Source organism: Larus michahellis, chromosome 9 (genome assembly GCF_964199755.1).
Source record: "Larus michahellis chromosome 9, bLarMic1.1, whole genome shotgun sequence".
NCBI classification, from domain to species: Eukaryota; Metazoa; Chordata; class Aves; order Charadriiformes; family Laridae; genus Larus; species Larus michahellis.
The window spans coordinates 3,552,084-3,577,894 of NC_133904.1; the positions used below are offsets into that span (position 1 = coordinate 3,552,084).

The 25,811-nt window shown below is 50.5% G+C and overlaps 2 protein-coding genes across 6 annotated transcripts; one reads left to right on the top strand and one right to left on the bottom strand.

Annotated features, from left to right (window-relative positions):
- Window positions 1–6,567: 6,567 nt before the first annotated feature.
- PARP16 (poly(ADP-ribose) polymerase family member 16) lies at window positions 6,568–12,552 on the top strand. The gene is made up of 6 exons (XM_074600039.1): window positions 6,568–6,875; window positions 7,560–7,697; window positions 8,550–8,756; window positions 9,891–10,062; window positions 10,844–10,985; window positions 11,598–12,552. The coding sequence occupies exons 1-6, from the start codon at window positions 6,690–6,692 to the stop codon at window positions 11,740–11,742; spliced, it is 990 nt and encodes a 329-aa protein (XP_074456140.1). The 5' UTR covers window positions 6,568–6,689; the 3' UTR covers window positions 11,743–12,552.
- Window positions 12,524–22,126, bottom strand: LOC141748274 (gonadotropin-releasing hormone II receptor-like). 5 transcript variants are annotated; one of them, XM_074600035.1, is made up of 5 exons: window positions 21,560–22,065; window positions 20,822–21,008; window positions 19,791–20,300; window positions 19,025–19,226; window positions 12,524–18,743 (listed from the first exon to the last, which is right to left on the bottom strand). In XM_074600035.1, the coding sequence occupies exons 2-5, from the start codon at window positions 20,825–20,827 to the stop codon at window positions 18,334–18,336; spliced, it is 1,128 nt and encodes a 375-aa protein (XP_074456136.1). In that variant the 5' UTR covers window positions 20,828–21,008; window positions 21,560–22,065; the 3' UTR covers window positions 12,524–18,333. The 5 variants fall into 5 exon arrangements, with proteins under 5 accessions (XP_074456136.1, XP_074456138.1, XP_074456135.1 ...); XM_074600037.1 differs by having other exon boundaries at window positions 20,822–20,900; window positions 21,560–22,024; XM_074600034.1 differs by having other exon boundaries at window positions 20,822–20,904; window positions 21,560–22,024.
- Window positions 22,127–25,811: the final 3,685 nt, after the last annotated feature.

Genomic DNA, 25,811 nt, shown 5'->3' on the forward strand with positions numbered 1-25,811 from the left:
CGCAGCACTGATACAACTACTTTGAAGACATCTCTTTTGTTTAGATGACCTGATAAGTAACAGGCACAGCTCACGTTGCCTTTCTAAGAAGCTGGAGGAGAACACAGAGATTGCAGCAAAGGGCTGGGCATGACCCACGTGTCCCATAGCGGGAGCACTCAGCTCCCTCCAGCAGGAGCATTCCTGAGAGCCAAATCCTGACGCAGCCCCCGTGCTGCCCTGGGGATGCCCACGTTGGCTGGCCAGGTGCAGGATCCCATCATTTATCTCCTTGGAAAAGCTGCAGAGCTCTCATTTGGGAATAGGAGATGAAGCACCAGGTCCCTCTCCATTGCAGGGGTTTGGGGGTGGGTGCCACCATCCGGGCCGCCCCGTGGACCTGCACTCTCCCTCCACTCCCCACACAGGTGCAGTGCAGGCGTCAGGGGTGCTGCCGTCCCCCAGAGCCCACCCAGAGGCTCGCTCCTGACCTGGCTTGGATGGGAACCCATGACCTAGAGGTGAACTGCTCTATATCCCATATCCAGTCTCCCACTGAGTTTATTTTCTAGTGTGGCAGATCAAAGACTGCTGTAAGGAGCAAATCTAACAAAGGCCCAGCACCCTAAGATAGATCCAGCTCGCTTTAGTGTTTACTTTTAACAAGCGTACTCTTCCTATTGTTTAGAAATTGCTTTAAAAAGGATAATTATCAGATTTCCCTATCAATGGGAAAAATTAGGCAAATATAAATCTTAAAACGTGCTACTCTGCACACTGAATGTATCACATTAGGGAAAAAACAATCTGTGGAGCAAAGCTATTACCGAGCGACCGTGTCTCGGCTCAGCAGCTGGTTTTAATTTCAGCAAAAGAACCCCTCTGCTTCCCCGCAATGCCACCGGCCCCGCTCTTCCCACCGCTCCTCCGCGAGCGCTGCAAAACTCCAGTGTCGGCCTCACACATCACACGCTACCGCAATTCAAATGGGGAGAACCTGTGCATCCGAGCCAATGAACGCCAGCTCATTACCGCGTCTGCCTCACCTTTCTATACGCTGTCAATCCAGCTCTCGTCACACACTATTTTTCAGTCAAGACTAGACTCACTTTCATGTAGTTGTTCCGGAATTTCACCCGAAAAACTGGAAAGAGCTTCTCTGATAGTAGACATAAGCCATCAGAAGCCCCTGGAAAACTGCCATCTAGTAGGAATTAACTGACAGCACTTTGTATCTCCTGGTACGTCTGGAAGAAGTGAAAACTTCCTTTATTTACCCTACGTAGTGACCTACACAAAGCTGAACAAGGACTCAAATGACTGGTGGAGGTGCCACCTTTCAAGTCCTGATATCTTCCTTCTTGCCCAAAGAGCCAAAGAATAAGGGAACATGGGCCAAAAGATAAGAGACGGTCTTGTGGTTAAAGCAGTCAGGAAATTCGAGGTGAGATTCTGGTCTTCTCCCCAAAAAAGGCTGGAATCAACTTGAGGACCAATCTGAGTTTTTCCTACAGATTACAAATGGCTTTGGGTAAATTAATCAACCTGATTTCCCACTCCCCGCGCTCGCTAGGATACTCGTGCCCGTTCTGCTGGGATGTTGCGTGTATTATCTGGTATTTGGGAAGCTCTTAAATCCATGTAACTCACATGTAACTATGAAATGTGGTCTTGCTTTTGGATTACAACTACAATAATTCAGAGCTGAGCACATTTTGGTTTTATTTTCTTATGACTATGTGAATTCACTGAGACAAAGTGACAGAGAAACATGATTCATCACATTCATATGACTATTTCCAAAACAGTTCTTACTTTTATCTGAGTAATTGGAAAATGTTAAAGGCAAGACTATTTTACCCAGCTGACTTAAGAAGGTTGTTTTATTCCACATTTCTGTTTTCAATAAATCTCTCAGGACAAAAACATCCCCTGCAGCACATATACGCAAAGGACAAAAAGGCGTTAAATCCTAAGGGGGAGGTGGGGGGAAAGAGATAAATAGTTTACTTCTATTATCTTTACCATATGTTCTATTCCAACTGGATACACATAAACAGCATGTAATCTTCAAGCTCAGCTTCAGACTCTTTGAAGTGACCTGACCATACTACTGATTTATTTCAAACTAACCTTTCTCTTTGAACCCCGGGTCAAGGTTAATTCTATAATAAAACATACCTTATACAGCTGGCTTTTCCAGTGGTGCTAGCGAGTAACGAACCCCTCAGTCATAAGCATTTGTTTCACTGAGTGCGGTATTGTATTTCTATTTTCCCTTCCTGATATTAATTTCCTTCACAGACCCTAGTTAAGGGGGAAAAAAATCTCTTTTCCGGTCCATGAGATCAATTTTAAATACACTGGAATTAAATGAAGACATTTAAGCCACATTTCTCTGCTGAAATGCATCCGCCAACACCAGAAACTATTTTTATTACAGTCTATGTTAAATAATCAGATCTTCAATTTCACAAGAAGCCGTACAGCTACGGTATTCAAACTCCTCCACTGGCACTGACCCTTTCGGAATCTTTTACAAAACCGTCTTTGCGCTGAATCACAGCAAACCACCGAGGATAGCTCTTCTATCTAGGAAAATAAAATTGGAAAAGGGAAACACATTTGAAGGGCACTTCTCTAAAAAAAAGAAGAGAGCTTTCACGTGCCCCCAGCCAGTTTTGCCTGCCTGTAGGTATCAAAGGGCAGAAGCACTCCAAGCAGGGGTGCACAGGGAGCGAGCTCGCTTGGCGGGGTGGGATGCAGCAGTTAAGAGATGCTAGGTGCACACCATATTGTTCAAAGGCTGGTGGTTGTTTTTAAGAGGACTGGAAAGCTGCTTTTGAATCTCAGCCTCCAGCCCACGGCACGTACTCGCAGCACTTAATTAAAAAGCAGCAACGCGCAAGCTAAAACAGCAGCTGTTATGTATTTCTTCTGACTCCAAAGCCTTGCCAAGATGGTGCCTGCTAGAGCTGTCGGGAGACGGATGAGATGAGATGATCTTCTGGGTTTGGAACTTCTGTGAGGCACAGGCTGGACGACCTTATCTGCCGCAGTTAAGAGCAGGGGGCAGTTGTGCTTCCCCTCCAAATGAATGATGACGTTATCCTGGCTTATCCTCACACATTTTGCAGGCCCGAGTCTACAGCGGGTTGATGTTCAGCATCACCAGCACACAGAGGTGCACCTCCCTTAAAAATGGCACCAAAAGCTTCCAGGACTTCATCTCTGGCTTAGGGGCCGCTTCGTAAAACGGGGTTTTAGTCCGGTGTTAGATGAATTTGACCAGACAGCACTCTCAGTCAGCATCGATACAGCAAACTTGTTATCTCATCAATATCTGTCATTGCCTAACTCAGCTGAGCTCGCCGTAATGGAAGCGCCATCCATTTGAAATCCCAAAGGTAGGCATCAGTTTTGGATCAATGCTCTCAGAATCTCCATTAACTCTTACGATGCCAGTGATGTTTCAGATCTATTCTGGGTTAATTTCTTCATCCCAGGATAAGTCCACAAAAGGCCTTCACTTCACTTTGAGAGACTCTCTTATGGTACTACAAGAGTGGTGGCAGGATGGGCCCAGCATCTCCAGAAGCGACATGGTTCCAAGGAAACCCTCTGTCCTACAGCTCTCCCATCCCATTTCACCATTCTGTCCTTCTCTTCTAGCTTCTCCTCGGGGACTACCGTCCATCCCCACTCCTTAATCTCAAGCCAGGATGCTCCCCCACAGCAGAGCCCCAGCTAGCAATGCCGTATGCATCCTGTCCACTGCCTCAAAATCAGAGCCCAGGCAGGCTCTGAGATAAAAGGCACGGCATGTTGCCTGTCACCCAGTCCTGAACAGGAGACCAACACACCTTTTGCTACATGAAATGTCTCTGCCCGTCCCAGGGGTATCAGAAGTACTCTTCCTCTCTTCTCTTCCGCAGCAAGCGGTATTTTAAACGAGGCCACTAGAACCACATCAATTCAAGAGTTCAAAATAGTAACGTAAAATTCCACCCAAAGATGCTAAAAGAGACATCTCTACCATTTCCTAATACTGTTCTTTAACAGGCGCCGTAAAGAAAATTATTACATCTAATGATTTATTAGTGAATGAAATCAGCCAATTAGTCAGCCAACGACTGATTTTCAAAGGGATCGCACACAGAACAATTTAATATAATGCGAGATAATAGACACGTCCCGAGCTGAATCACTGAATGATGTCGCTAACCGCCTGTCAGAGATATCAGATATTTACAGCAGAATAAGGCTCCACATCAGATAAAGTCAAATACATCCTCTATATCTAAGGATATAGAAATATGGAAAGGAATCTCTCCAGCTACATTTCAAGTCCAGGCAATTTACATAACTCCGGAGAAAAGGCTTTGCGTGGTGCCAGACCTCTTCTCAAAAGCCGCCCACCCATGCTGCTGGCGTGTGGGAGACCCTCTGGACCAAGCACAGGGTGGCTGCTACCCAGCCTGAGAAAGCCAAAATATAGTGGGGAACTGTCAACGTGCTGGTGGTGACACTCCGACAAACCTCCGTCGGTGTGAGAAGCTCTGCAAAGAGCAGCAAAATATATAGATTTCAAGGTTTCATCCCAAACCTGCACAATAATAATCCATTACCAATATGTCAAGAAGGAAAATATAGCACGGATCCCACAAGCCGGATAATGTTTTAAAGACAAAACCACCTATAGATATCCAGTAAATCGGGTAACCTAAACTAAAGGTACCTTTAAAATCCTTTTGTCTGCATGTTGCCATTAAATATGTCAGACCCACACAAGTATTTTTGCTGTCCTAGAATTGATGGCTTCATGTTGCAGGCTCCTTCATGCAGCTGGTATCGAAAGATGCATTTTTGATAAAACGGTAAAAAGCAAATAAACAAACCTACAACTCAATTCAATTTATATCTTTGTGAAATCATTTTCAATTTAATGTAACTGTGCACAGTCTATGATCTATGCAGTTCTACCCAAAATTACGAAAGCTCCTTATATTCCCAAGCCATTCAAGTGAGTATGAGCTCTGCACTAAGGAATGAAGCTCACGTTTTGTTTGCTTTGATATCAGTTTGCCCTTAGACGGTATTTAATACAGCTGGTGTTCCTGTTCCTTATGAGTAAGGCTGCAAACTACAGCTCAGAAACGGAGTGAGACAGGCTTTGGAGATCCAGTTGCAGGATGAGAGCCCAATAATGGGCATCCACAAGCGACCTTAGCATTTTTCTGAGCATCTGCAATAGTCTACATGTGCGGCGCCTGTAACAGTTACTCCATGGATATATACAATACCCCTCCCAAATGAAGAAACCAAGAAGGGTGTTAGAAGACATCTAATATGGCTATACTTTTCCAAAATTGGTCAAATTAATGTGCACTCAGGAGACCAACAGAGTTTGGGTTGAGGAGACCTCCACCCTGCTGACAGTGACCTCTAATACATCTTGGAACCGGCGAGATGCTTCAGAATGCTAACACTGTGCGGGGATTTCAGAGAGGAAGAGAGAGGATTTAAGATCCAGTTGACTGGGCCCCAATCTCAAGCAACGCAGCGACTGCAACCCGGTGAAACCACTGTAAAGAGGTTCAATCAAAAAGTAAACTCCTCTCCCGTAATTCTGCAGTGCCAGCCTGCGGGAGATGACTCAAACAAATCCGGATTCATTCTTTGAGGCTACAAGCTTGGATGATAAAGGCAACTGCTAAGGAGTAATGGCATCTATGTGCTTCTGATTTACTATCACGGTATAGTCTGTTAAAATCAGAGCTACGTAACACTAAACTGTACGCAAAAAGCAGTGTCCCTGGGTTAGCCGTTCTGGCTAATCAGCATTGCTGTTTCGCACGAATGCAAAGCCCAGGCTGGGACTCTGCATTTGCCGTGTCCCAGCAGGGACACAACTGGGGACAAGGGCTTGGGACCCTCCCGACGCCGTGCAGGGGACGGGGCACAAGCCGTCAGACAGGGCCGGGGTGCAACTCACATCCCAGCACGCTGCCGCCATCCCCGCCAGCCACTGTCTGGTGCCAGCCGGGCTCCTGCTCCATGTTCTCCCTGCCCCATGGGCCACAGTCCTGTCCAGTCTCCTGCTGAGGGCAGGGCGCCATTTCCCCCCTGTACCCTTCTCCTTTCTTCCTGAAAGGAAGGTGTCACTGCCTCCCTGTACACCCCTCCTGGTCTCTACCTGAGGGGAAGGCCCCATTTCCCTGCACTCTCTCCTGCTCTCTACCTGAGCGTACATTTCCCTGTACCCTCTCCCTGTCTCTATCTGAGGGGAACACACCATTTCCCTGTAACCCCTCCCGGTTTCTACCTGAGAGGAAGGCACCATTTCCCCACTCCGTACCCCTTTCCCAGCCTCCACACGAGGGGAAGGCACCATTTCCCCCCACCTCCCGTACCCTCTCCAGGTCTCTACCCGAGGGGAAGGCGTCATTCCCCCAGGCCTCCCTCCTCCCCGTCCCACGGGCACAGCCGCGGCCCCAGAGGCCCTGCCGCCGGCCGTTCCCGACAGGAGAGCTCCGGGCGCGGCGCGGGGAGGGCGGACCGAGGCGCCGGAGCGGCGCGGGGCGGGCCGAGGCGGAGCGGCGGATCCAGGCCGCGCTCCCGGCGGCGAGGCGGAAGGGGGCGAGCGCCGGCCCGGGCGGGAGCTGTCGCCTCCTTGGGAGCGGCCGCCGCTCGGCAAGCCCCCGCCGGGCATGCCACCGCCCGGCCCCGGCGAGGCGGCCGCCCGCGTCAGGGAGGCGGCGGGGAGGGACCCGCTGGCCGCCGACCTGCGGTGCAGCCTCTTCGCCGCCGCGCTGCAGAGCTACAAGCGCGACTCGGCGCTGAGGCCCTTCCCGGGCCGCTACGCCGGCGGCGACAGCAAGGACTTCGAGGGGCTGGTGAGTGCCAGCGGCCCCGGCCCGGCGGGTTGTATCCGGACCGGGAGCACGGTGTTCTGCCCCCGGAGGGAGAAAACAGCCTCGCGAAAGGGCTGGGTGGAGGGAGGAGCCCCGGCCGAACCTGGCTGGGCCGCTGGGGGAGAAGCGGGCGAGGGGGCCCTCGGGGTGAGGGCGGCGGCGGCTCGGGGTGAGGGATAAAGCGGGATAAATTGTTTATCCGCTCGGGGAATCCAGGTTTTCAAAGTACGTTTGGGATTCCGGCCGATAAACCCGCCCTTGGAAACGTCCGAATGCAGTAGTGAGGTACGAAGACTTCCAAGAGCTTGCCCTGTGTGAAATCCAAATTAATTTTGAAGGGTTTGTATAAACCCCCCCCGTGTTTATGCCACTGCAGATGCCGCATTGTGACGGCTTGTTTTCTTTCAGGAGCTTGTTTGATTATTCTTGCGTGCACCTTACAGATATTGCTGGTAAATATAAATATTTTATAACTTGCCTGTTGTTTGTTTTTAGGACAAGTGACAAACTTTCCCACAAACTGGATTACAAATGTTTATATCTCAGAACAGAAACTGCCTTTCAGTTTACAGCCTATTAGGGTGAAATATTGTTTTGTTTTCACTAGAGGTCTCTGTTTAATCATAATGAGAAGAAGGAGCTTGCACTAAACGCCTGTTTTGTTAGCTTGCAGACACCAACGCTCTACCAAGCCTGAAAGAACTTCTGGAGTCTGTTCCAAACACAGAGAAAAGGACCTGGGATTTGTTCAGTTGGATTTTATCATCTAAGGTCTTCATGATACAAAGTACTAAGAAACGTGAGGTAAGTTTTGAATTCTGAAAGCCTTGGTTAGAATTTGTTTTTTAAGGCAACCTTGCACCTCAGAGTGTATTTCCTCCTGCCAGAAGTTAGCTGGTTATTGCAAGAGCTTGGCATTTCAGTGTGAATGCACTTTTTTCTGTATATAGAGAGGGGTTTTTTTTAAACAAAATTTTCAGGAACTGCTTTGCAGTGTACAACCTATCAGGGTGGAATATTGTTTTGCTTTCACTTGGAAGAAATAGTTATCACTGTCACTAGTTGACGATGGGCAGTGATTGGGGTTGGTTACTCCCATTAACGTAGCATCTGCCTGCGTGTCCTAGACCAAGGTAGTCCAACTCAGGTGTACTGGAGCTAGGTCTTGCTTCTCACTGAGAAAGACATACTGTGTACTACCCCAAAAATGGAGAGACTGAGAGCCATTGAGGAACTTCTGTAACAGGGATCAAAATAGTTGTAGAGATTAGTAGCAAGATGAAAACGACTTCTCTTTTCGCATTTTTTCCCCTTCCAACATCAGCTGATGAATATGTCGTCTTAGTAGCCGAAGTGGCACGGTAGAATTGTGATATTGCCCTTATATCATCAATTAATTCATAATCACAATTCAAGTTTTTTGGTTTTGTTTTTTTTTTTTCTGGAAAGAAGAATTAGGATTTAGCTTTGCTAGCAAGAAACTGTCAGAATTCTCACTGTACATTTACTCCTGAACTGTGACAGTGTTGAATTCTAACGCAAAAAGCTTAATCAAAATACATAAAGCAATGTGAAAGACTAAGGGACAGTAAGCAAAATTTCCAGTGAGTAATCTAACTCCATAAACCAACACTTATATTCTTTCCTGTTTTTAAGTACGAGAAGATCCAAGAACTCACAGGGATGTCTGGGGCCGCTGTTCCTGCTCCGGACTACCTCTTTGAGATCGTGTACTCCGATCAAATGAATACCAAGTTTGCTGAGACCAAGGGAGAGCGGGACCTCATCTACGCCTTCCACGGGAGCCGCCTGGAGAACTTCCATTCCATACTGCACAGCGGCCTGCACTGCCACTTGAACAGGGTGAGGCTCCTGCTATTGGCACCGTCTTCTGTTGGTCGTTTGCAACTAGTGACGCTTTTTAAAAATAGGCCCAAACTCCTTTAGGGGTATGAAATGTGCTGATGACCTTACACTGCTGTTTTCACTTCAGCGTAGGCCTTTGTGGAGGGTGGTGTTGGATTTTCTAGTGCAGCCTGAGGGTAAAAACTGGAAGCAGCACAAAACCCTTTTCTCCAATGTGGCGAATGACGGCTATCCTTTGCTTCTTTGTAAGGAAGTGTAATGCCTCCGAAAATACCGGCCTGTCTGACAGCTTACAGCTGCAAAGTACCAGTGCACAGAGGAGGAGGATAGTGACCCAGGCAATGTAGAGATTGTCTCTTTCTGCCTGACCTCAACTTTAGATCAACTAAATTGTAGGTAGTACTTGCAAATGGAGCCTTCTTTAAATGGCCTGGCATTGCATCTGGCCTGGATTTGCATCTCTCTCGATTTCAACAGAAAGGCAGTTGGGATTGAGGGCTTGTTGTGCCATCTGTAAAGCAGCTTTGCCACAACAGCTGCTTAGCCTCCCAGTCAACCTGGACCATGTTTTTCTCCCGCATTCTTTATGAGTAATGGCTTATCAGATAGAATGGACTCACTGGATTAATAGTTTTAGCCAGTGTGACAAATCCTCTGATTCAAAGTTATTAAAACAGTTATATTTGAAAGGAATTCAGGGTTGAAAAGTACTTCCCTCTTTTCTAGTGAAGCATGGATGCGAGTAAAGCCTTGTCTTGTTTGTGGAGGTTGGATTATTTGAATGATGGCAGTCTCAATAAATCAGTGAAATGCCTCTAACAGCGGTGCAGTCATGTTGATACAAAATACTTTTGCTGGCAAACTAAATCCAAATCCGGTAAAGCATGAATCTGTCCACACCAAGGGCTGTGCCAAGCAGCTAATGTGAGGGATGGGAGAGGGCCACTGCCCCACCCTGAGGAAGTCGTGCCAGGACAAAAACAGTGCATGGACCAGGCCCAGCACAGGTCAGAAAAGCCTTTTTTAATTTACTTCCAGAAGCAGAACGGCCAGTCTGAAAGTAAAGAACACTCGCGTGTTGTTTATAGTTTGCACTAGAGGATTTTAGGATATGTTTCTGCTCCGTTTCAGACGTCTCTGTTTGGTGAAGGTACCTATCTTACCAGTGACCTGAGCCTGGCTCTCCTTTACAGCCCTCACGGTCTTGGTTGGCAGCGAAGTACGCTGGGCTCTATCCTTAGCTGCGTAGCTGTTTGCGAGATCATTGACCACCCAGATGTAAAGTGTCAGGTGAAAAAGAAAGGTGAGTCTATTGCAGTAATAACTACATGTGGTTCATCTCTTAGCACGTCTCATATTGCAGCTTTGTGCATGCATGCTATTGTGTAAATAGATCAGTATATGGAGTATGGATACCCTTCAGCAGAAACTGGCTGCAGACTCCTTTTCCAATTGACTCCTTTTACGATTGACTGCTCAACAAATGCATAACAGCCTCATTGTCTGTGAAGCTTCTCTTAAAGTAGTATATTTAAAGGGTAGAAAATATTTTGGTGGCATCATTTGTTTTTCCTTGTTTCAGTAGTATGATAAAGCGATGTTCCATAGTGCCTGATCGTTTCACCTGCGATGGTGGAACAGAAGCATCACGAATCCATCAATAATGAGCTTTATTAGATGTCTGGGAAGCCTCTGCTCAGATTGTCCTTCTCCTTTGACTGCTTCCTGCTTGCAGGGCTCAGTCAGTCCTTCGATGTTGTTTTGCTTTCCCTGTTAACATTAGCAGCTCCTCAAGCTCTATGTGGGAGACCTGCCCCCTTATCACCCTGGTCTGGGCCATAATGCCATCCATACCAAGCATGACTAGGAGTGGTATAGCCTCAAGCAAACTTTTCGGTCTATTCTTGGATGCTAAGGGATTCGGGGGACTTCCAAGACTAGATCTTCGGTTATCTCATTCCCGCTTTTGTGGGTGTGTTTGTGTGTGGGTTGTTTGTTTGCTTTTTTTACAGTCACTTGAAGTTGTGCATCTTTTTTGGCTTTTCTATTCCCCCAAAGACCTCTTCTGTCCTCTTCCCATTCAGATTCAGAAGAAATAGACAGAAAAAGAGCAAGAGTGAAAAACAGCGAAGGGGGTGATGTACCACAGAAATACTTCGTTGTCACAAACAATCAGCTTTTACGAGTTAAATACTTGCTGGTATATTCACAGAAACAGCATAGGAGGTAAGAGTTCAGCTGTCTAGAGCTATGAGTGTGCTCTAGCAGCCAGATAACACACATCTCATTTTTGAAAAACAACAGAAAACAAGCAAGATATGCTGCACTGCCAGAATTTGGTTTTAGCCTGTTTCCTGTGGAAATAGCTTACACCATCATGTTGCCTCTGTCCCACTCTTTGACACTCCCAGGCTCAGCGAAATTTGCTTTTTCACCAGACCTGTAAGCACTTAGTGTGTTTGAGAGCTCTAATAATCTGTCTGTGGCAGGAAACAGAGAGTGAACCTTTGATGAGCGCAGCTCTTAAAACGAGAGTGGTTTTAACTCTGCCCTTCTCTATCCTAAGTGGCAGCATTCGCCCAGCTGATCAACATGTGGGTACAGGCCAGGCAGTTACAGCTCCAAACAACAGAGAAAGGCGTGAACATGGGGAGAAAGAACAGGATTGTGCACGAGGCTTAGGGAAAAGGGATGGGGAATCGGGCTCTGTTAGTTACAGGGAACAGCTCTCTGGTGGTATTGCATTAGCTTAACCATTTAAAATAACAAAACCTAAGATGCTCTCTGCGAATGTGTTTGTGCATATCTGACAGACTTCATACGCTTTTCCCTTTTCAGGCCTTCTAGGCAATCTTCCTGGTTTTACACGCACCGTTTTGCCGTAATGATGCTGCTGTACCTACTGCTGCTAATCGTGATAGGGGCCAGCAAATCGCCAACCTTCGTCTACTACTGGCACAGAATGTTTGACTCGAAGAGATGAATTGCCTGAGATGATAAACTTATTTTCACCACGTGCCTTAATAATAGCCAATCTGTAATGCACTGCATCTGTTCCAGAGTGCTGGAAGTAAAGGTGCCTGGAGCTTTCCAGTTCTGTCTCCAATATATTATCCTCATGGCGTCTTTCCATTTATTCTTATTTCTGTGATTCATGAGGATGCCCAGTACAGCTGAAAAGGATCACATTGGTGCAGCTTAGCATGAATCACTTGTTAAGGGTCCATGGGAAAAAGTTATTTATAGTTAATGAAAACTAAACGTGGAAACGCTCACGTGTAACTGTTTTCTGCCAAACTGAGGTGGTAATATTTGCACAAGCTGGGAAGGAGGATTTTTCCGTATGTTAGGCAGAGCAACCTGAAGGGAGCCTTACCAGTTTGTTTGCAGAAACTGAATTTAGCGATGTTTAGCATGCATCAGTGCAGATGGGGTCACCGTTAAAACTAACTTTGGGCAGGAATTTTTATATTTGAGCATAACGATTGTAAGAAAACAACAAGAAATAAAACAATAACCAAAATGGAAGAAGTTAAATGGTTTCTAGTATGTTTCCCCCCCGCCCCGGCCCCGTAAAACACCTACAAAGTTTGTGCTCCCAGGCACAAGTGTGCAGATCAGAGTCAGGCCCTCCAGCATCAATACTGCACGAGGATTATTCCTATCAAACTGCCTTCCACTTGTATTTCCTGCGCCAAGAGGAGGGAGGGTGAAGGGTTCCGCTTGTGCTGCCACCTGACAGGCTTTTCGGGGTTGGGGCTGCCTGGGGTTTGGGGTCTGGTTCAACATTTCTGCCTGTGTTGAATTGTTTTCAGCCTCCCTTACTGAACAAATGGGCTAACCAGCAGTAACGTGCCGACCGTTTCCCGAAACACTCGTTTGAAATGGTAGGGGTTGAACCTGGCAGGGTTGTGTTTTACGTCTGTGAACATTTGTAGCACAGTTAACTTCATGTAGACTTCACCGAGGCCTCCAGGTGACAACTTGTGCGCGGTACTACGTATTGGTGAGACGGACCGTCCACACTAACTCCTCACAAAGGGGTTGAGTGTTCTGTGGTCAGAATTATGCCAGTTACGCCATTTGTGAAGTGCTTTGGCTTCATGCCGGCATGTAAAACCTCGGTATCTCTCAGATTCATCCTTTTTTAACCTTGAAGAAGGGCATTTTGGGGCTTTGTTTGAAAACGCACACATATAGGTATGCGCAGGTCAGTCGTGCAACAGAAGCAGGGCAATGCTCTCCCCCTCCTGGCCAAGTCCTTTGCTGTTGGTACAAAGCAACGTACAACTACCTGAAACTGAAAAAGGAGCAAAGGACCGTCCTCTGGTTAGTGACCGGGTGTGGGATACGCTGGAAGAAGAGCCTGGGGATTTGAGGCAAAGAAAAGCCAGATACGTGCCACCGCTCAAGCTTGCAGCCCGGCTTTTAGTGGTAGACTTGATAAACGCAGGTTTTCATTGCACGGTGAACCCTAAGCGCGCACACACCCCCAAAAAATCTCATCATCATATTTCCAGCAAATGAGTCTATAATTGCTACTTTACTCATTAAATATTTCAAAGAAAATCTCTTCTTTCTCTGATGTTGTTCTGGCACCTAATTGCCAGAAGTAATGACCTGGTAATCAGGGTTTTCGAACTCAAAGCTGAGAATAAGTTCGTTTACAGCATCCCTTCTTGGGGGATGGAGCTAGAAGCGTTTATTCCAGTTAATTTTGTTGCCAGAACAAATTTATTTATTCACCATACAGCTTGCAAAACAAGAACATTATAATCCAATTCCCCGTTGCCTTTTACAGTCCATTAATAATGCTCACGTCGCGTCGCCTCAGCCCAAGAAATGTACGTGCTAATTATAGCGCTGATTTGCAATTAAAACATACATAAACTAACAATTTACCGCACAACAGATACGACTACTTTATAGTAGCTTACTCCTTGATATTCCAACCGCAGAAACTTGGGGGTTGAGGCATGCATGGGGTTCCTGGGAATATTTACCCATTTTTGGTCTGCCTCAGCGTGTTATATATAAAATTGTGCCCTATAGATGTCCGTTTAGGGGAGGTAAAGTGCCAGCCAGAAAATTAAGAGGTATTTGATACTACCTAAAGGGTGTTGCGTTGTTAAAAGGCTTTTACTTCTGCAAACGAAACATCTTTAGGAACAGATGGGCTGTGGGGGCCCTTTGGAAGAGGAGGATGGGCAGCATTTGGGGGATGGATGGTGTTTGCGTCGCGGGGAAAGGCACAAACCCGGGTGCCCGCGAGTCAGACGAAAGGAGCAGATGGGGCGGGTTTTGAGGCTCTTCTGGGGGTTTCTCTTTGCATAGGAAAGTTTCCAAGGAGGAAGGAAAAGGAATGAACGCGTAGCGGCTATTCAGCACTATCTCCTAGTGTCTGCCTGGGTTTTTGTTTGGCTTTAAGCCCCTGGGCTGAGCTTTCTTCCCAAGCGTGGGGCAACAGCATCCATGCAGGGAGCACGTTCCCAAGCTGACCTTCTGCACCAGGTGCTCCAGGCTGCATCCCCAGAGAGAAAAGTGCTGCGGGGGCGCTCAGGGCGGACACGCCGTCCAGCGCTGCAACTCAATCAGCAGGTATCAAAGGGGGGGGAAAAAAAAAAAAAAAAAAAAAAAAAGGCTTTTTCTGCTTTGAGCGGTTTAAATAGACCCGCACAAAGAGGTGGCTGCAGGCAGGAGCTGAGTCCTCACGGACTCCTCTCGAGTGCCCCTTCCCTCGTGCTCCCGGGCCTGCAGGGATGCTGGGCACAGCCTCCTCGGCGCTTCAGCTCCACGGCTGCGGAGCCGGGTAATGCCGCCCTCAAAGGCAACGGGAAAAATAAATACATTTAAGGTGCTCCGATTCCGCCTTAGCGGGCCAGCAAAATACTTAATATCCTACTCCCAGGCTTGTTTTCTTGTGCTCCCTGCGGATTTCGGCATGTGTTTCCCAACGTGGCGAGATGCAGTCAGCTGAATTAATGCGAGTATTGTGCCGAGCCACTAACGGTATTATGAATTAACCCAAGGTTGGCGTTAACCCCTTAAGCCACTTGCGTGGCTCTTTGAACACGCACAGGACTATAAAAAATGCTAATGGGGAATGAATCAGAATTTCCTCCCGAACAAAGGGCCGCTGTGCCTGCAGCGGGCAGCCCGGGGCGAGGTCGGGGAGTTGTAAAATATAGAGCTACCTGTGCTTATTAATATGGTCGTTACGTTACTGCGGGGAACATTGAGGAACTGTTACGAGTCAGACAAATGTGAACCTGCGGTAAGTGTAAGGAGAAGTGTGGCAGCTGGTGTTTTTCAGGGGGAACAGGCAGATTTTGGGGAAGTGGGAGAATTTTCCTCCCATAAGGGGAAATAGATACTGTATAAGTATTTTTTTTTAATCTGTCTATATAAATACGTATATACAGAGAGATCTCAGGAGCCAGCTGAGGAGCAGGGCAGGTGCTGTTGGAGACCAGGGCTTTGAGGCAATGTGGGGAGACGGAACCACGGCAGGAAGCGGGATCATCCCCGGGGCAGGGAGGGGCGAGGCTCCGCGCTCCTGATGAGCGATGCAAAAATCTTCTGCTCTCTAAAGCATGAACGGATTTAAGAAATGCAGAACCAGAAATGCAGGGACGTTCCAACCAGGGCTGGGCTTTGGTCCACCTCATCCCCAGCGACCTGGGAAAGGGCTGTCCCATCTCCCCCAGGGAGGTACCACCCGCCCGCCCGCTCCCCCTTCCTGCCTCCGCCGGGCACAGGGCTTGGCAGCACCTTCTTCTGGTGACATTCTCCTTCTATCATGAAAGCTGTCGCTTTGGGCACCTTGCCCACATGCCGGGCTTCCCAAAACGCCGGCCTCGAGCACCAGGAACGGGAGGGAAAGCATCAAGAAGCGGGCAGAAGGAGCGGCGCTGGAGGGTCTGCAAGCATCCCGAGGGATGGGCTGTGCTTCCCCCAGGGACCAAGGTGCGCATCTTTGCCAGCATCCCAATTGTCCTACTCTTCGCCTAAAGCCAAACCTGCCTCTGGCCTCTCACCGTAACCACGGGCTGTAAAGGTGGTGGTCCCTCCTACAAGGGGAAAAAGTGCTTCTTGCTCCTCAGAGGAGGTCTCCGAGCTCTCCTGCCCCTGTGCAAGAGGGGACAAGTGGCCTGAAATATGTGAGCTACACTGGACCTGTTCTCTCCCACTCAGCAGAAAGCAGATGAAGAATGTTTTTAGGAGATTAAAGACACTTTCCTGCCTACTTGAGGTTTGCCAGAAAACCAACACACCTTCGAGGTCTGCCTCCCATTAGCGATCATCAGTAATATAAACAGAGAGACCAAACGAGTGTCTGATGAATAAATTAGCCTTCCCTACCGCAAGTCATTCCCAGCACCTTACAAGAAACTCTTTTTCGCACCGGCCGAGCCGAGCCAGCCTGGCAGCCGCGAGCCCCGCTCCCGTTAGCGTTGCGTAATTAACCTCCAGCGGAACGAGCCCAGGAAAGCCAAACAGTGATTACGCATCTCATTGGAGTTTGGATGCTTCCTAAAGGGCTCACACTAATCCACACCAGCCGGTCCGGGCTCCTGCAGCTCTAATTGAATTTTTTTTCTCCCCGGGCAGCATGTTTAGCATAAACGATACTTAGCATGGGGAAAGGCAAGTGCTCGACACCCATCCACAGCTTGGCATCACCCTGAGCACTGTGGCTTCACGTATCCTCACTGCCCAGCCTCAGCCAACACACAAACACCACTCGCCACCTCTCCAATTTTAATAATTTGTTAGCTGGGGCACTAGGGCACCAGTCCAGATCCTTCCAACCGATGGGAATCCATCCCCCCTTAGAGACAGGGTCGAGAAACACCCTCAGTGCCCAAAGGAAATCTGATTTCTTGGGGGTGGACATCTCCCAGCTTCTCTACACACGCAACCACAGCAAGTCAGGAATTGTTTTTAAAACAAAGCTCTTCCATCCTGATAAAACCCAGATGCTCACGCAAAACTGCAGTCACCACAGAAACGTCCAGGGAACGGCCTTCTGCCAAGCCCAGAGCTCCTGAGCTGCCCAAAGATTTCACAAAACCAAAAAAACAACCCCACCTGGCTCAGAGCTAAATTTCTCTTCAAAAGCAAAAAATGCATTTGATAACAATCAGCAGAGAATGAACAAAGAAATAATCCACTGTTTTCAATTCCACAGAAAGGAACAACACAGCTGAATAAAGCCGCCTCTTCAACCCCCCACCCAGAGAAGAGACATCCACCTTCACAAGCAGCTTGTGGCATGTTGGTGAAAAGCTAAAAATCCATTTTACTCACCACAGCTCAGGCAATGTCCTCCAGCAGCCTGCCTTGCCCTCCCAGTGCAGCCAAGGGACCATCAGCACCCAGCTGGTACCTGTGGATGCCGATGGGCCCCTCCCCCCACAGGTGGTTCCCATCACCTTCCTCGTTGGGACAGCCCAGGCACCACCTGTGGGGTGGCTGCGCCCACCCTGCTCGGGGCAGAGACGAGGTGCTGGTGTTGGGTCAAGCCGTTAAGGTAAAGAAAATGTGTATGAAGGAGAAAACGGAGAGGGCAAAATGTGGGGCTTACTCCCGTCAGCCTGTGGCGGCTGCTGGGGACGGGTCTGAGACCTGTCAGCTCGTACCCTGGAGAGGGGCTGGGGACAGAGACAGTCAAGAGGGGCTGGGCTGCGTCACCCTCTGGTTACCCCAAAAATTCTCTCACCTGCTCAGTCCTGTGTCCCAGAGAGCTGCTACGTAAGGATGTGTTCATACCACCTCCTGCCTGCCAGAACAAGGCAGCAGGGGCTGTTTTCCTTTCTGGTTGTGCCCGAAAGGGAGAAGAAACCCTGTCCCATCCCATCCTATCCCATCCTACAGTAGTTCTTCATACTCCTGTTGCCCAAGTCCCTCCATCCCCACAGCACCTCCTCCCTCCTCGCCACGGAGGCAGCCCGGGGGGACTAATGCCCCTGCATTAGTCATTCCCCAAAGGTTTACATCCTTCCCAGGGTTTCACACATGGCCGTGGGAGAACCAGGTAGGTTCTGAGCCAGGAGAGCCAAAATTTCCAGAGAGCCCTTCCTACAGCGGGTGGAGAAAATGGAGTAAAAGCCTGTGATTGCACCTTTGCTGCCTGTCAGGGTGACGCCACACAGTGCTGTGCATCTGTGTAGCTCCGGACTTCAGTGTAGGTGCAAAAGGGCACTTACAGGTTGGCCACCCTGGGACGTGTGGCCCTGGGCCATGGAGGAGCCAGCGTGTCTCCTCCCAGGGGCCGATGCTGGAAGCGTGGCAGATGCTTGATCCCAGAATCAGGGCTAAGGCATGCATAGGGTACAAAAAGGATGGTTTTCTAGCTGTCACAGGGCTGCCAGAATATGCAAGAATAACCATTAACACCCCCAAATGTTTTTCACCCTGAGTACAGGCAGGAGACATGCTCCCAGTTTCTGGCCAAAGACCCTCACCCATCAAAGCTGGGTGGCAAAACTCCTTATGCCAGTCTCCAGAACGATCCTATGGGACAAAGCAGCCCCCAAAGCTGTTCCTCCCATCTTCTTGTGGGTACGTCTCTTCAGCAGACCGTGTTGACAGTTGTCCCGTTGGAGGCCCCTGATCCCACCCCACCAGTTACACCACCATCCTTGATGTTCTTCTCCGAGACTGAGATGGGTTTGTGTCTCTCATGCCTGGTAAAGGCTGTTTCAATGCCCCTGAGACACAACTGCACATCCTCCCGAAAGGAGGGGGTGTACAGTCCATAAATGACAGGGTCGGTGCAGGTGTGCAGCAAGCCAAAGAGAAAGAAGCTGTGGTTGACATACTCTGGCATCTTCTGGATCATGGCTGGCTGGAACCAGTACCACAAGCCCAGGAGGTAGTATGGGGTCCAGCAGATGATGAAGGTGGCAACAATCACTATGGTCATCTTGAGAGTCTTCATGCGTGCCTTGGAGATGTGGTCGTTTTGATTTCTTATCAAACCTGCCAGGGAGAGTCAAAAGGATAGCTGGAGATGGGAGAAAACCAGGAGAACATAACCATCTGTGACTGTGCTTCTGCCAGAGAGGGGAGACCATCTTATGGTCCATGGCCCACAGGAAGCAGAAGACAGCAAGGAGGGGGGGTGGGTCAAGAAGTTTGTGTAATATCCCTTGCTTGGGTTACCCTTCAAAGGGTGTTGGGACAGACCCAACAGCCCTCCAGGCTGGAGCAGGTTCAGTCATAGAGTCATGGTGGACACAGAAGGGCTGGGACCTGCTTACCTTTATTGATCTTTAGCTGCTTGGTGATCTCCCAAATGATGCGGGTGTAGCAAACGATCATGACGCTCAGGGGGGTGATGTAGAGGGTGGTGAAGGTGAACATGTTGTAGACAGTTTCCTCCCAGTGCGCTCGGAAGCTTCCGTGAGTAACGCACTGGGTGAAGTTCCCTCCCGGGACCGTGTGCAGGTGGAAGAGGAAAAACTGAAATGGAGAACCAAATAATAACTCAGAGCGGCTTTGGAAGAGGGCACCATGTCCTGCAGATGCTCCTGGTTGTGCATGGAGAGCACGTCCCTGCCGCTGTTGGACTGGGAAAGGCGCTCTGGGCACCTAACTCATGGCTACGGCCAGGGTGGATGGGATCTGATGGCTGTGAAATCCCATTTTCTGGCCACTGCAAGTGTTGTTTTGGTCAGGAACTGCTCAGGTTTGTCTTGGGCTGCTCCAACATGTTTTGCAGTGGTGCAGGGATGCATTTTTAGGAGAAGATAACCGCGTGCATGAAGAATGAAAAATAGTGGATGGAATTTTTCCCCAGCCCTCAGCGTAACACTCTGATGGTGAGCAATGAATGGGTGCTATAAAGAAGGTGCAAAGCAGTGCTGAGCACCCAACACAACCACCACACCGCTTCGCTCAGCAAAGCCAATCGTGGTGGTGGAGTTTGTGGATTGGGGTGAACTTGGGGCTGCTGGGATGGGGAAGCCCTTCTCCAAAACCAACCCCAGCCTGGGCAAACCACGTGGGGAGGGCACCGAGCCCTACCTGGGGCGAAGCCAGGAGGACACTGCTGGCCCAGGCGGCGCGGAGCAGCAGCCCGTTGCGGCGGCGAGCACGGGAGAAGGGATGGAGGATGGCCGCGTGCCGGTCCAGGCTGATGACCACCAGCACCAGGGCGGCCGCGTACATGGCGAAGAGCTTGAGGAAGTTGAGGAGCTTGCAGGAGACGTCCCCTCCATACCACTGCACCGTCACATTCCACGCTGCGTCCAGGGGCATCACCGCCACCGTCACCAGCAGGTCGGCCAGTGCCAGGCTGAGGATCAGTGGCCGCACGTGGGATTTCCTCCTCTTCCTCAGCAGGCTGCCGAGCACTGCCGCGTTGCTGCCCGCCGCCAGCAAGAAGAAGATGGCCGTGATGATCACGCGGACCCTCGCCGCTTGCGTGAACCGGGGCTCGACCCAGTGCTCAGGGCAGCCGGAGGCCGAGACGTTGGCGTCTCCCTCGGTGGCGGGGCAGTGGGGAGATGCGGGGAGCTGCTCGTCACTCATCCCCTGCCGAAACGCAAGCGGCAGAGTGAACCCCCTCTTAGGGCCTGGGTAGCGTGCGGCCGCTTCAATATCAGGAGAAATGGGGAGATGATGGGATCTGCACCGGAGGCACCAGCAGCAACCTGCCAGTCCCGGCCTGTCCCTGCCTGTCCCTGCCTGTCCCCTCCATCTTGCCCGTTTTGCCGAGCTGCCGCACCTCCCGCTCACAGTGACACTGCCCGGCTGCCCTTTTTGGCTAACCCCTGCCGTAGCTAGGGTGATTGCTCACACAGACATATATTTTTAGCTCTTTGCAAGGCAGTTGAGCATCTGGGAAGCGGGAGTGGTGGCCAGGACCACGGGACAAGCCACTGCCCGCCAGTGCCCGGTCGGGAATGAGTCACACCGGAGCTGGCTGAGCCTGTGCTGGGGCAGCCGTCCTCAGTTCAAGGATTTGACCTTCCAAAGGGGCTTTGCAAGCAGGGCTCAGCTTTTTAGAAATCCCATGGCTTTTTCCATTAATGTGTTAAACCTTAATGGCCTACCTCCATCTCCAGCGCCGGATCCGCAGCCGTGGGTGGAAGCACCTGGAGGCAGCCAGGAGGGGAGAAGGGGGATCCCACGCTGTCTGGGGACAGACAGTGGCTCTTGGGAGAGGATCACAGTGACATTTAGGAGCCTGGATCACCCCAGGACCTGGGCAGCGCCAGCTCAACACCTCTGTCCCTTTGCCTTTGGGGAGCAGGAGGAGGATGTGAAGGTAGAGAAACACCCACACGGGGGGTGGCTAGGGGGTGATGAGCAGCGTGGTGGTCCCCCATGGCTTGATATAATTGCCCTTTTTTCCCAAGCACAACCAGCTTGGGGACAACTTACATTTCAAGGGCAAATAGTTCCAGCGCTCGGGGACACTGTCAACAGCCCCAGCCGCAGGTCAGGTGTGTCCCTGACCCTTTCGAGCACCTTCTGCTTTGCCGGTACCAAAATAAGACATTCCCCACCTTTGCATGAATAACACGAGCAGCGGAGATCAATCCTGGCTCCCCAGCTCTGCGGGATGGAAATCCCGACACCTTGCAGCAAAGCCCCCTCCTCCAGCCCCACCACCCGCACCTCGAGCCCCTTTGCCGCCTTTGCACCCCCTCCCTCCCCAAAGACCAACCCAACAAGCAAGCAGCGGAAAGAAAAAGCACTTTAAAAGTACTGAGCTTCTTGCTGTCTGCGAGAAAACCAGGGGAAACCCATGTCGAGATCTGGATTTGCCCCAGCTAATGGGAACGTACCTGGCATACGCATGCCCCGATGCCACGAGAAGATGCTCCTTGTTTTGCCCCCCGGGTCTCCCACCGCCGCCGTGCTGAGTCAGGGTGCTCCAGCACGTCTTTGCATCACATCCCTGCAACAAACCCCTTGAAGAAGCAAAATTTCCCCTCGCCGGCGGCCGAGCCGGGAGCTACGCTGTTTTTAGCACAGGCGTCCGCAGGCATCTGGAGGTGGCCACGCGGATGCGAACATCCCCTGCGCTGGCAAAGCAGGAGCAGGGCACACGGAGGTGGGCACCCACGGCCAGCCCGGCGCGGGCAGCTGCCCGTGTTTCACCCCCCAGGCAGGGGCGGCCACCCCTACCCTTGTGGGCTTAACGAGCTGCCCGATTTCAGGCTTAATGAGCAGGCAGCGGGGATGATGACAAAGCCGCCGTACTGCAAGAAACGGCCAAAATTCAAGATGTTGTGGCCAAACGTGGCCCCATCAGGGAAAAGTGCCAACACTCCCTGCATCGGTTTTCTATAAATACAGGAAAATGAGTTAATTATCCATGGAGTTAGTGATGAGCATCCCGTTGCTCAGACAACCGGGAGACTCGCAGCTCACACACACACACACACACACACACACACACACACACACACGCCCCAGCCATGCTCCTGGACCACACAGGCCCACGGGAGCATCAGTGATGAGCACAGGTACGTGCCTGGACTGGAAATGCTGTAAGGAGGTAATTAATAAGGAGAAACTGGGGTCATTTTGCCATTTTAATGAATACGCATTTCTTTCTGCGCTCTGTCTGTTCCCACCTTGTTCTTTTTGTATTTCTTTCAGCGTAATGCAGTGAGAGCTCCGTGTGCAGCGCGAAACCCTTGGGGGGACAAAGAGCTCACAAAGCCTTAAAAAATACGCTGTGTAATGCGAGGGCAGGGAGGGGACCCGAGGACACCCTGCTCCTCCGGCCAGCAAAAGGAAAAGAGCTGTGGGGGTGACATAGGGCCGGCCCCAGAGGGCCAGCACTGGCAAACACGCTCCCAGGGGCATCGCGGGGACTTTAATTACATGCAAACAGACCTTCGCGTCTCCCAGTCTATTAAATTAAGAAGTACACAGCGTCCAGGGGGACTGCGGGTCCCAGGCTGGCGACAGTGGCTCTGCCTCGTTCCCTGAGAGGACAAGGGCCGTTTTCTGGGATAGAAGGTTTTCCGACGTTAAACCTGTTCCCACTTATTTTCGGGAGGAAATGCCCAAGGTCTGCGTGGGGAAGTAACGGAAGATCGGCGAGGGGGACTGTAAGTATGCTCAAGTGACTTGCACCTGGGGTGCTGGGAAACACATAGGTCACACTAATTGTCGTTCAGTCTTGGGTGCTTGCGAGCAGAACACCTGCGCCTGGATACCGAAAGCCTGCGGCGGACTCAGGGGCACCTGATCCAGCCGCTCGAGAATCCTGCCCTGTTGCTGAAGGGGATCAAAGCGCAGTGGGAAAACTGTGCCTGCCTGAGCCCGTGAAACACCGGCAAGAAGAGGGAGTCCGCGCTCTCGCTCTCTTCCTTTCTTGCTGACGAGGCCTCTCTTGCTAATAAGGATCCAGATTAAATTTGTTCTTTGCCTTTCATCCGCCGTTTGGTGGTGGTTCCTCCGTCCTGCCCGCATCAGCTCACACAGTCTAAGGCGGGGGTCGCACCATCTCTGAGGCGGCTCTGCTCGCACATTGCTCCTGGGAACAGTAAAAAAGGGGGACTTTTTCCCCTTTGTGCCTTTAAGAGTCAAATTGTGTGGCAGAGAGACCAGCTCCCGAGACCCAGGAGATGCTGCAGATGCTGGACCGCGTCAGCCCTTGAGGCATCACCATCCGTCGGAGCCCCCAAACCCTCCGTCACTTCTGCATTTAACCGCTGAAAGGGGCCAGGCTGGGAACTCCCTGCTCAGAGCCGCGAAGGGCAATTTATGCTTTCAAAAGGCTTTATATCCAAGGGGAAAGAGAAAAGCAGAGCCACCCCCGGCCCGGCCAGCGGGCAGTGCGGGAGGGCAGGCGCCCAGCGAGCACCAGCCGCCTCCGTCCCGCAGGAGGGGACCGTCCCCATCACCTCCCTGCCTGGCAGGGGCATCGCCCGCCGGTGCCGCAGGAAAAGGCCTGGTCCCTGGGGGCAAAACAAAAGCACAGAAACCACAAAAAATTTGGGTGGAAGCCCGTTTGTTCCGGCAGCCGCCTCCTCCTTGCATTAGCCTCCTGGTTAAACCCGAGATTAATTCGACCCCACATACTCATCCTTATTTTTCCTTTCGTTTAGCTCTTTGCACCTGCACGAAAGCAATTAAATAGCGAGTCAGGAATGTATTCCCTGTTTGTCCTCCTTGCCGGCTGGCTGCCTTTTTGTCTAGCAATGTCCTCTCCATCCCCGACTGTATGATGCAAGAGAGGGACAGGATTTTTCTTAGGAACTGTAAGTCTTGCTAATGCCACAACAAAGCCTTTGGTCCCCGTTCAGAGAGGATTTTTTTAGCATGCCATCACGCAGAAATGTCCTGGGCATGCATTAGCAATAAGTCTTCTTTTAAGGGTGGGGTCCCTTCTTAAAATGACTATTTTTCTCCGGCGTTTGCACAGTAACCCCCTTGTGTTTTCTCTTTTCTTTTTTTTTTTTTTTCTTTTTTTCTTTCGCTCGTCTCCTCAAAGGTCAGCTCGGATGTTGTCTGCTCAGCAGCCTTCAGCTGAATCTCTGGACGCTGGTATAACAATCAGAGGGTTTTGGTCCCCGGGATTAGGAAACAGTGCTGGCAGGCAGGGCTTGTTTCCATACACCCCGGCTCGGCTCTTTCCGAAATCCCCTCCTTTTGGGATGCTGCCCAGGTACATCCCTGGAGCTGCAGCCCAGCGCTGGGTCACAGGGAGCCAGAGCATCTCCAGGCTCCCCAAAATGGGATTTTTCTCCCCAGATCCACACAGATCACCCCAGGATGACGGAGAAAACAGAAACCAGAAAGCCACACCGGGTAGCGCAGCCCCGGTGGCAATATTTTCCTCAAGCAGACCTTGAACAGAAATAAAAGCACCGTGTTTTTCCATCAAACATCCCATAGAAATGGGGATCTCACGCAGGGAAAGCCGCACGGGATATAATTTCCATTAACCTCATGCAAATGTAGGCAGGGAGCCTGCTGCTGTTTATCCTAATAAATCCCTGCCGGCGTCTTGGCTTCATAAAAGAGAGAAAAACTCGTCTTTTCACCTCTGAGAGAAACTGCTGCTGCTGGCCATTGCCGGGGGAGGGGGGTGGGGGGTGAGTAATGACGTCTCTTTGAGCAGAGCCATCCTACGGCAGCACCCACCGCTTGCACCCTCGCCCCCAGCACCATCACCCCAGGCAGGTGCTTCTGCCGGGCTGGCTGTCCAAAAATTCCCCTTTGCTCAGAAAAACCTCATGATTTTGGAGTTTTTCATGCTGATTTCCCGCCCCCGCCCCCCTGCCTCCAATTCTTCTTCTCCTCCAAGCCTCGAATTGTCTCAGGAGCAGCTCGTCCAAGGAAATTTTTGTCTCATACTGGACTCGAAACAGAAAGTCTAGTCAGGGACATCTGACATGCGGTGTTTTTGTGAGTAAATACCAGCGTCCATGAAGTCATTTCCCGGGGTTAGAAATGAGCTCACCTCTGGAACGGCTTCTCTTCTTACCCAAAGTTCACAAGGCAAGTGGTTGTGAAGCTCCCAGTTTTCCTCCTTCTCATTAAAAAACAGCATCGGGGCTGCACGCAGTGCTGCCTCCAGCTCTACGCTACGGACGGACCCTGGGCACCAGCCGTCGCGGGGCATCACCCTAAATTCCCCCAAATCTCGGAGCAAAAGGCAGAGGACCAAAGCTCAGCGGTCAGCGGGGAGAAACCAGCGTCTCATTCTGCCTGCTCACCCGGCCGAGCCTGCCAAGGAGGACGATAATTGCTGTCCCTCGTGGAGATAATCTGGGTCAACCCGTCCCCCTCCTAAATATCCTTGTTTAAAGCAAAAGGAGGGAACTCTCCTGCCCACCGGGCTCAATAATTTTGGCAAACTGTGTCTTTGTATTGTTTCTTGATGAAATAATGCGCTGTTCCTGATTTGGCTTCATTTACCGGAGCCTTGCTGGAGCCTTCGCGGGTAAAAGCCCTTCTCCGGGGGTATCATGCCATCGGACAGTGGTGCTGAGAAAAACGTGCTCTCGATGCTCAAACCCGCTGCGTTTCCCGTCTTTTAACAGCCTGGCTGGTGCTCCTGGTGTTGCTGAGCCC

Excerpts from the sequence above, each read along its gene's own strand:
- LOC141748274 (XM_074600034.1), bottom strand. Across the intron at positions 20,301-20,821 it reads ATCCGGCGCTGGAGATGGAG|GGGATGAGTGACGAGCAGCT; the intron begins GTAGGCCATTAA and ends GCGTTTCGGCAG. Across the intron at positions 19,227-19,790 it reads TCCTCCTGGCTTCGCCCCAG|TTTTTCCTCTTCCACCTGCA; the intron begins GTAGGGCTCGGT and ends TCTCCATTTCAG.
- PARP16 (XM_074600039.1), top strand. The coding sequence starts at position 6,690 with ATGCCACCGCCCGGCCCCGGCGAGGCGGCCGCCCGCGTCAGGGAGGCG. Across the intron at positions 8,757-9,890 it reads TGCACTGCCACTTGAACAGG|ACGTCTCTGTTTGGTGAAGG; the intron begins GTGAGGCTCCTG and ends GCTCCGTTTCAG. Across the intron at positions 10,986-11,597 it reads TCACAGAAACAGCATAGGAG|GCCTTCTAGGCAATCTTCCT; the intron begins GTAAGAGTTCAG and ends TTCCCTTTTCAG.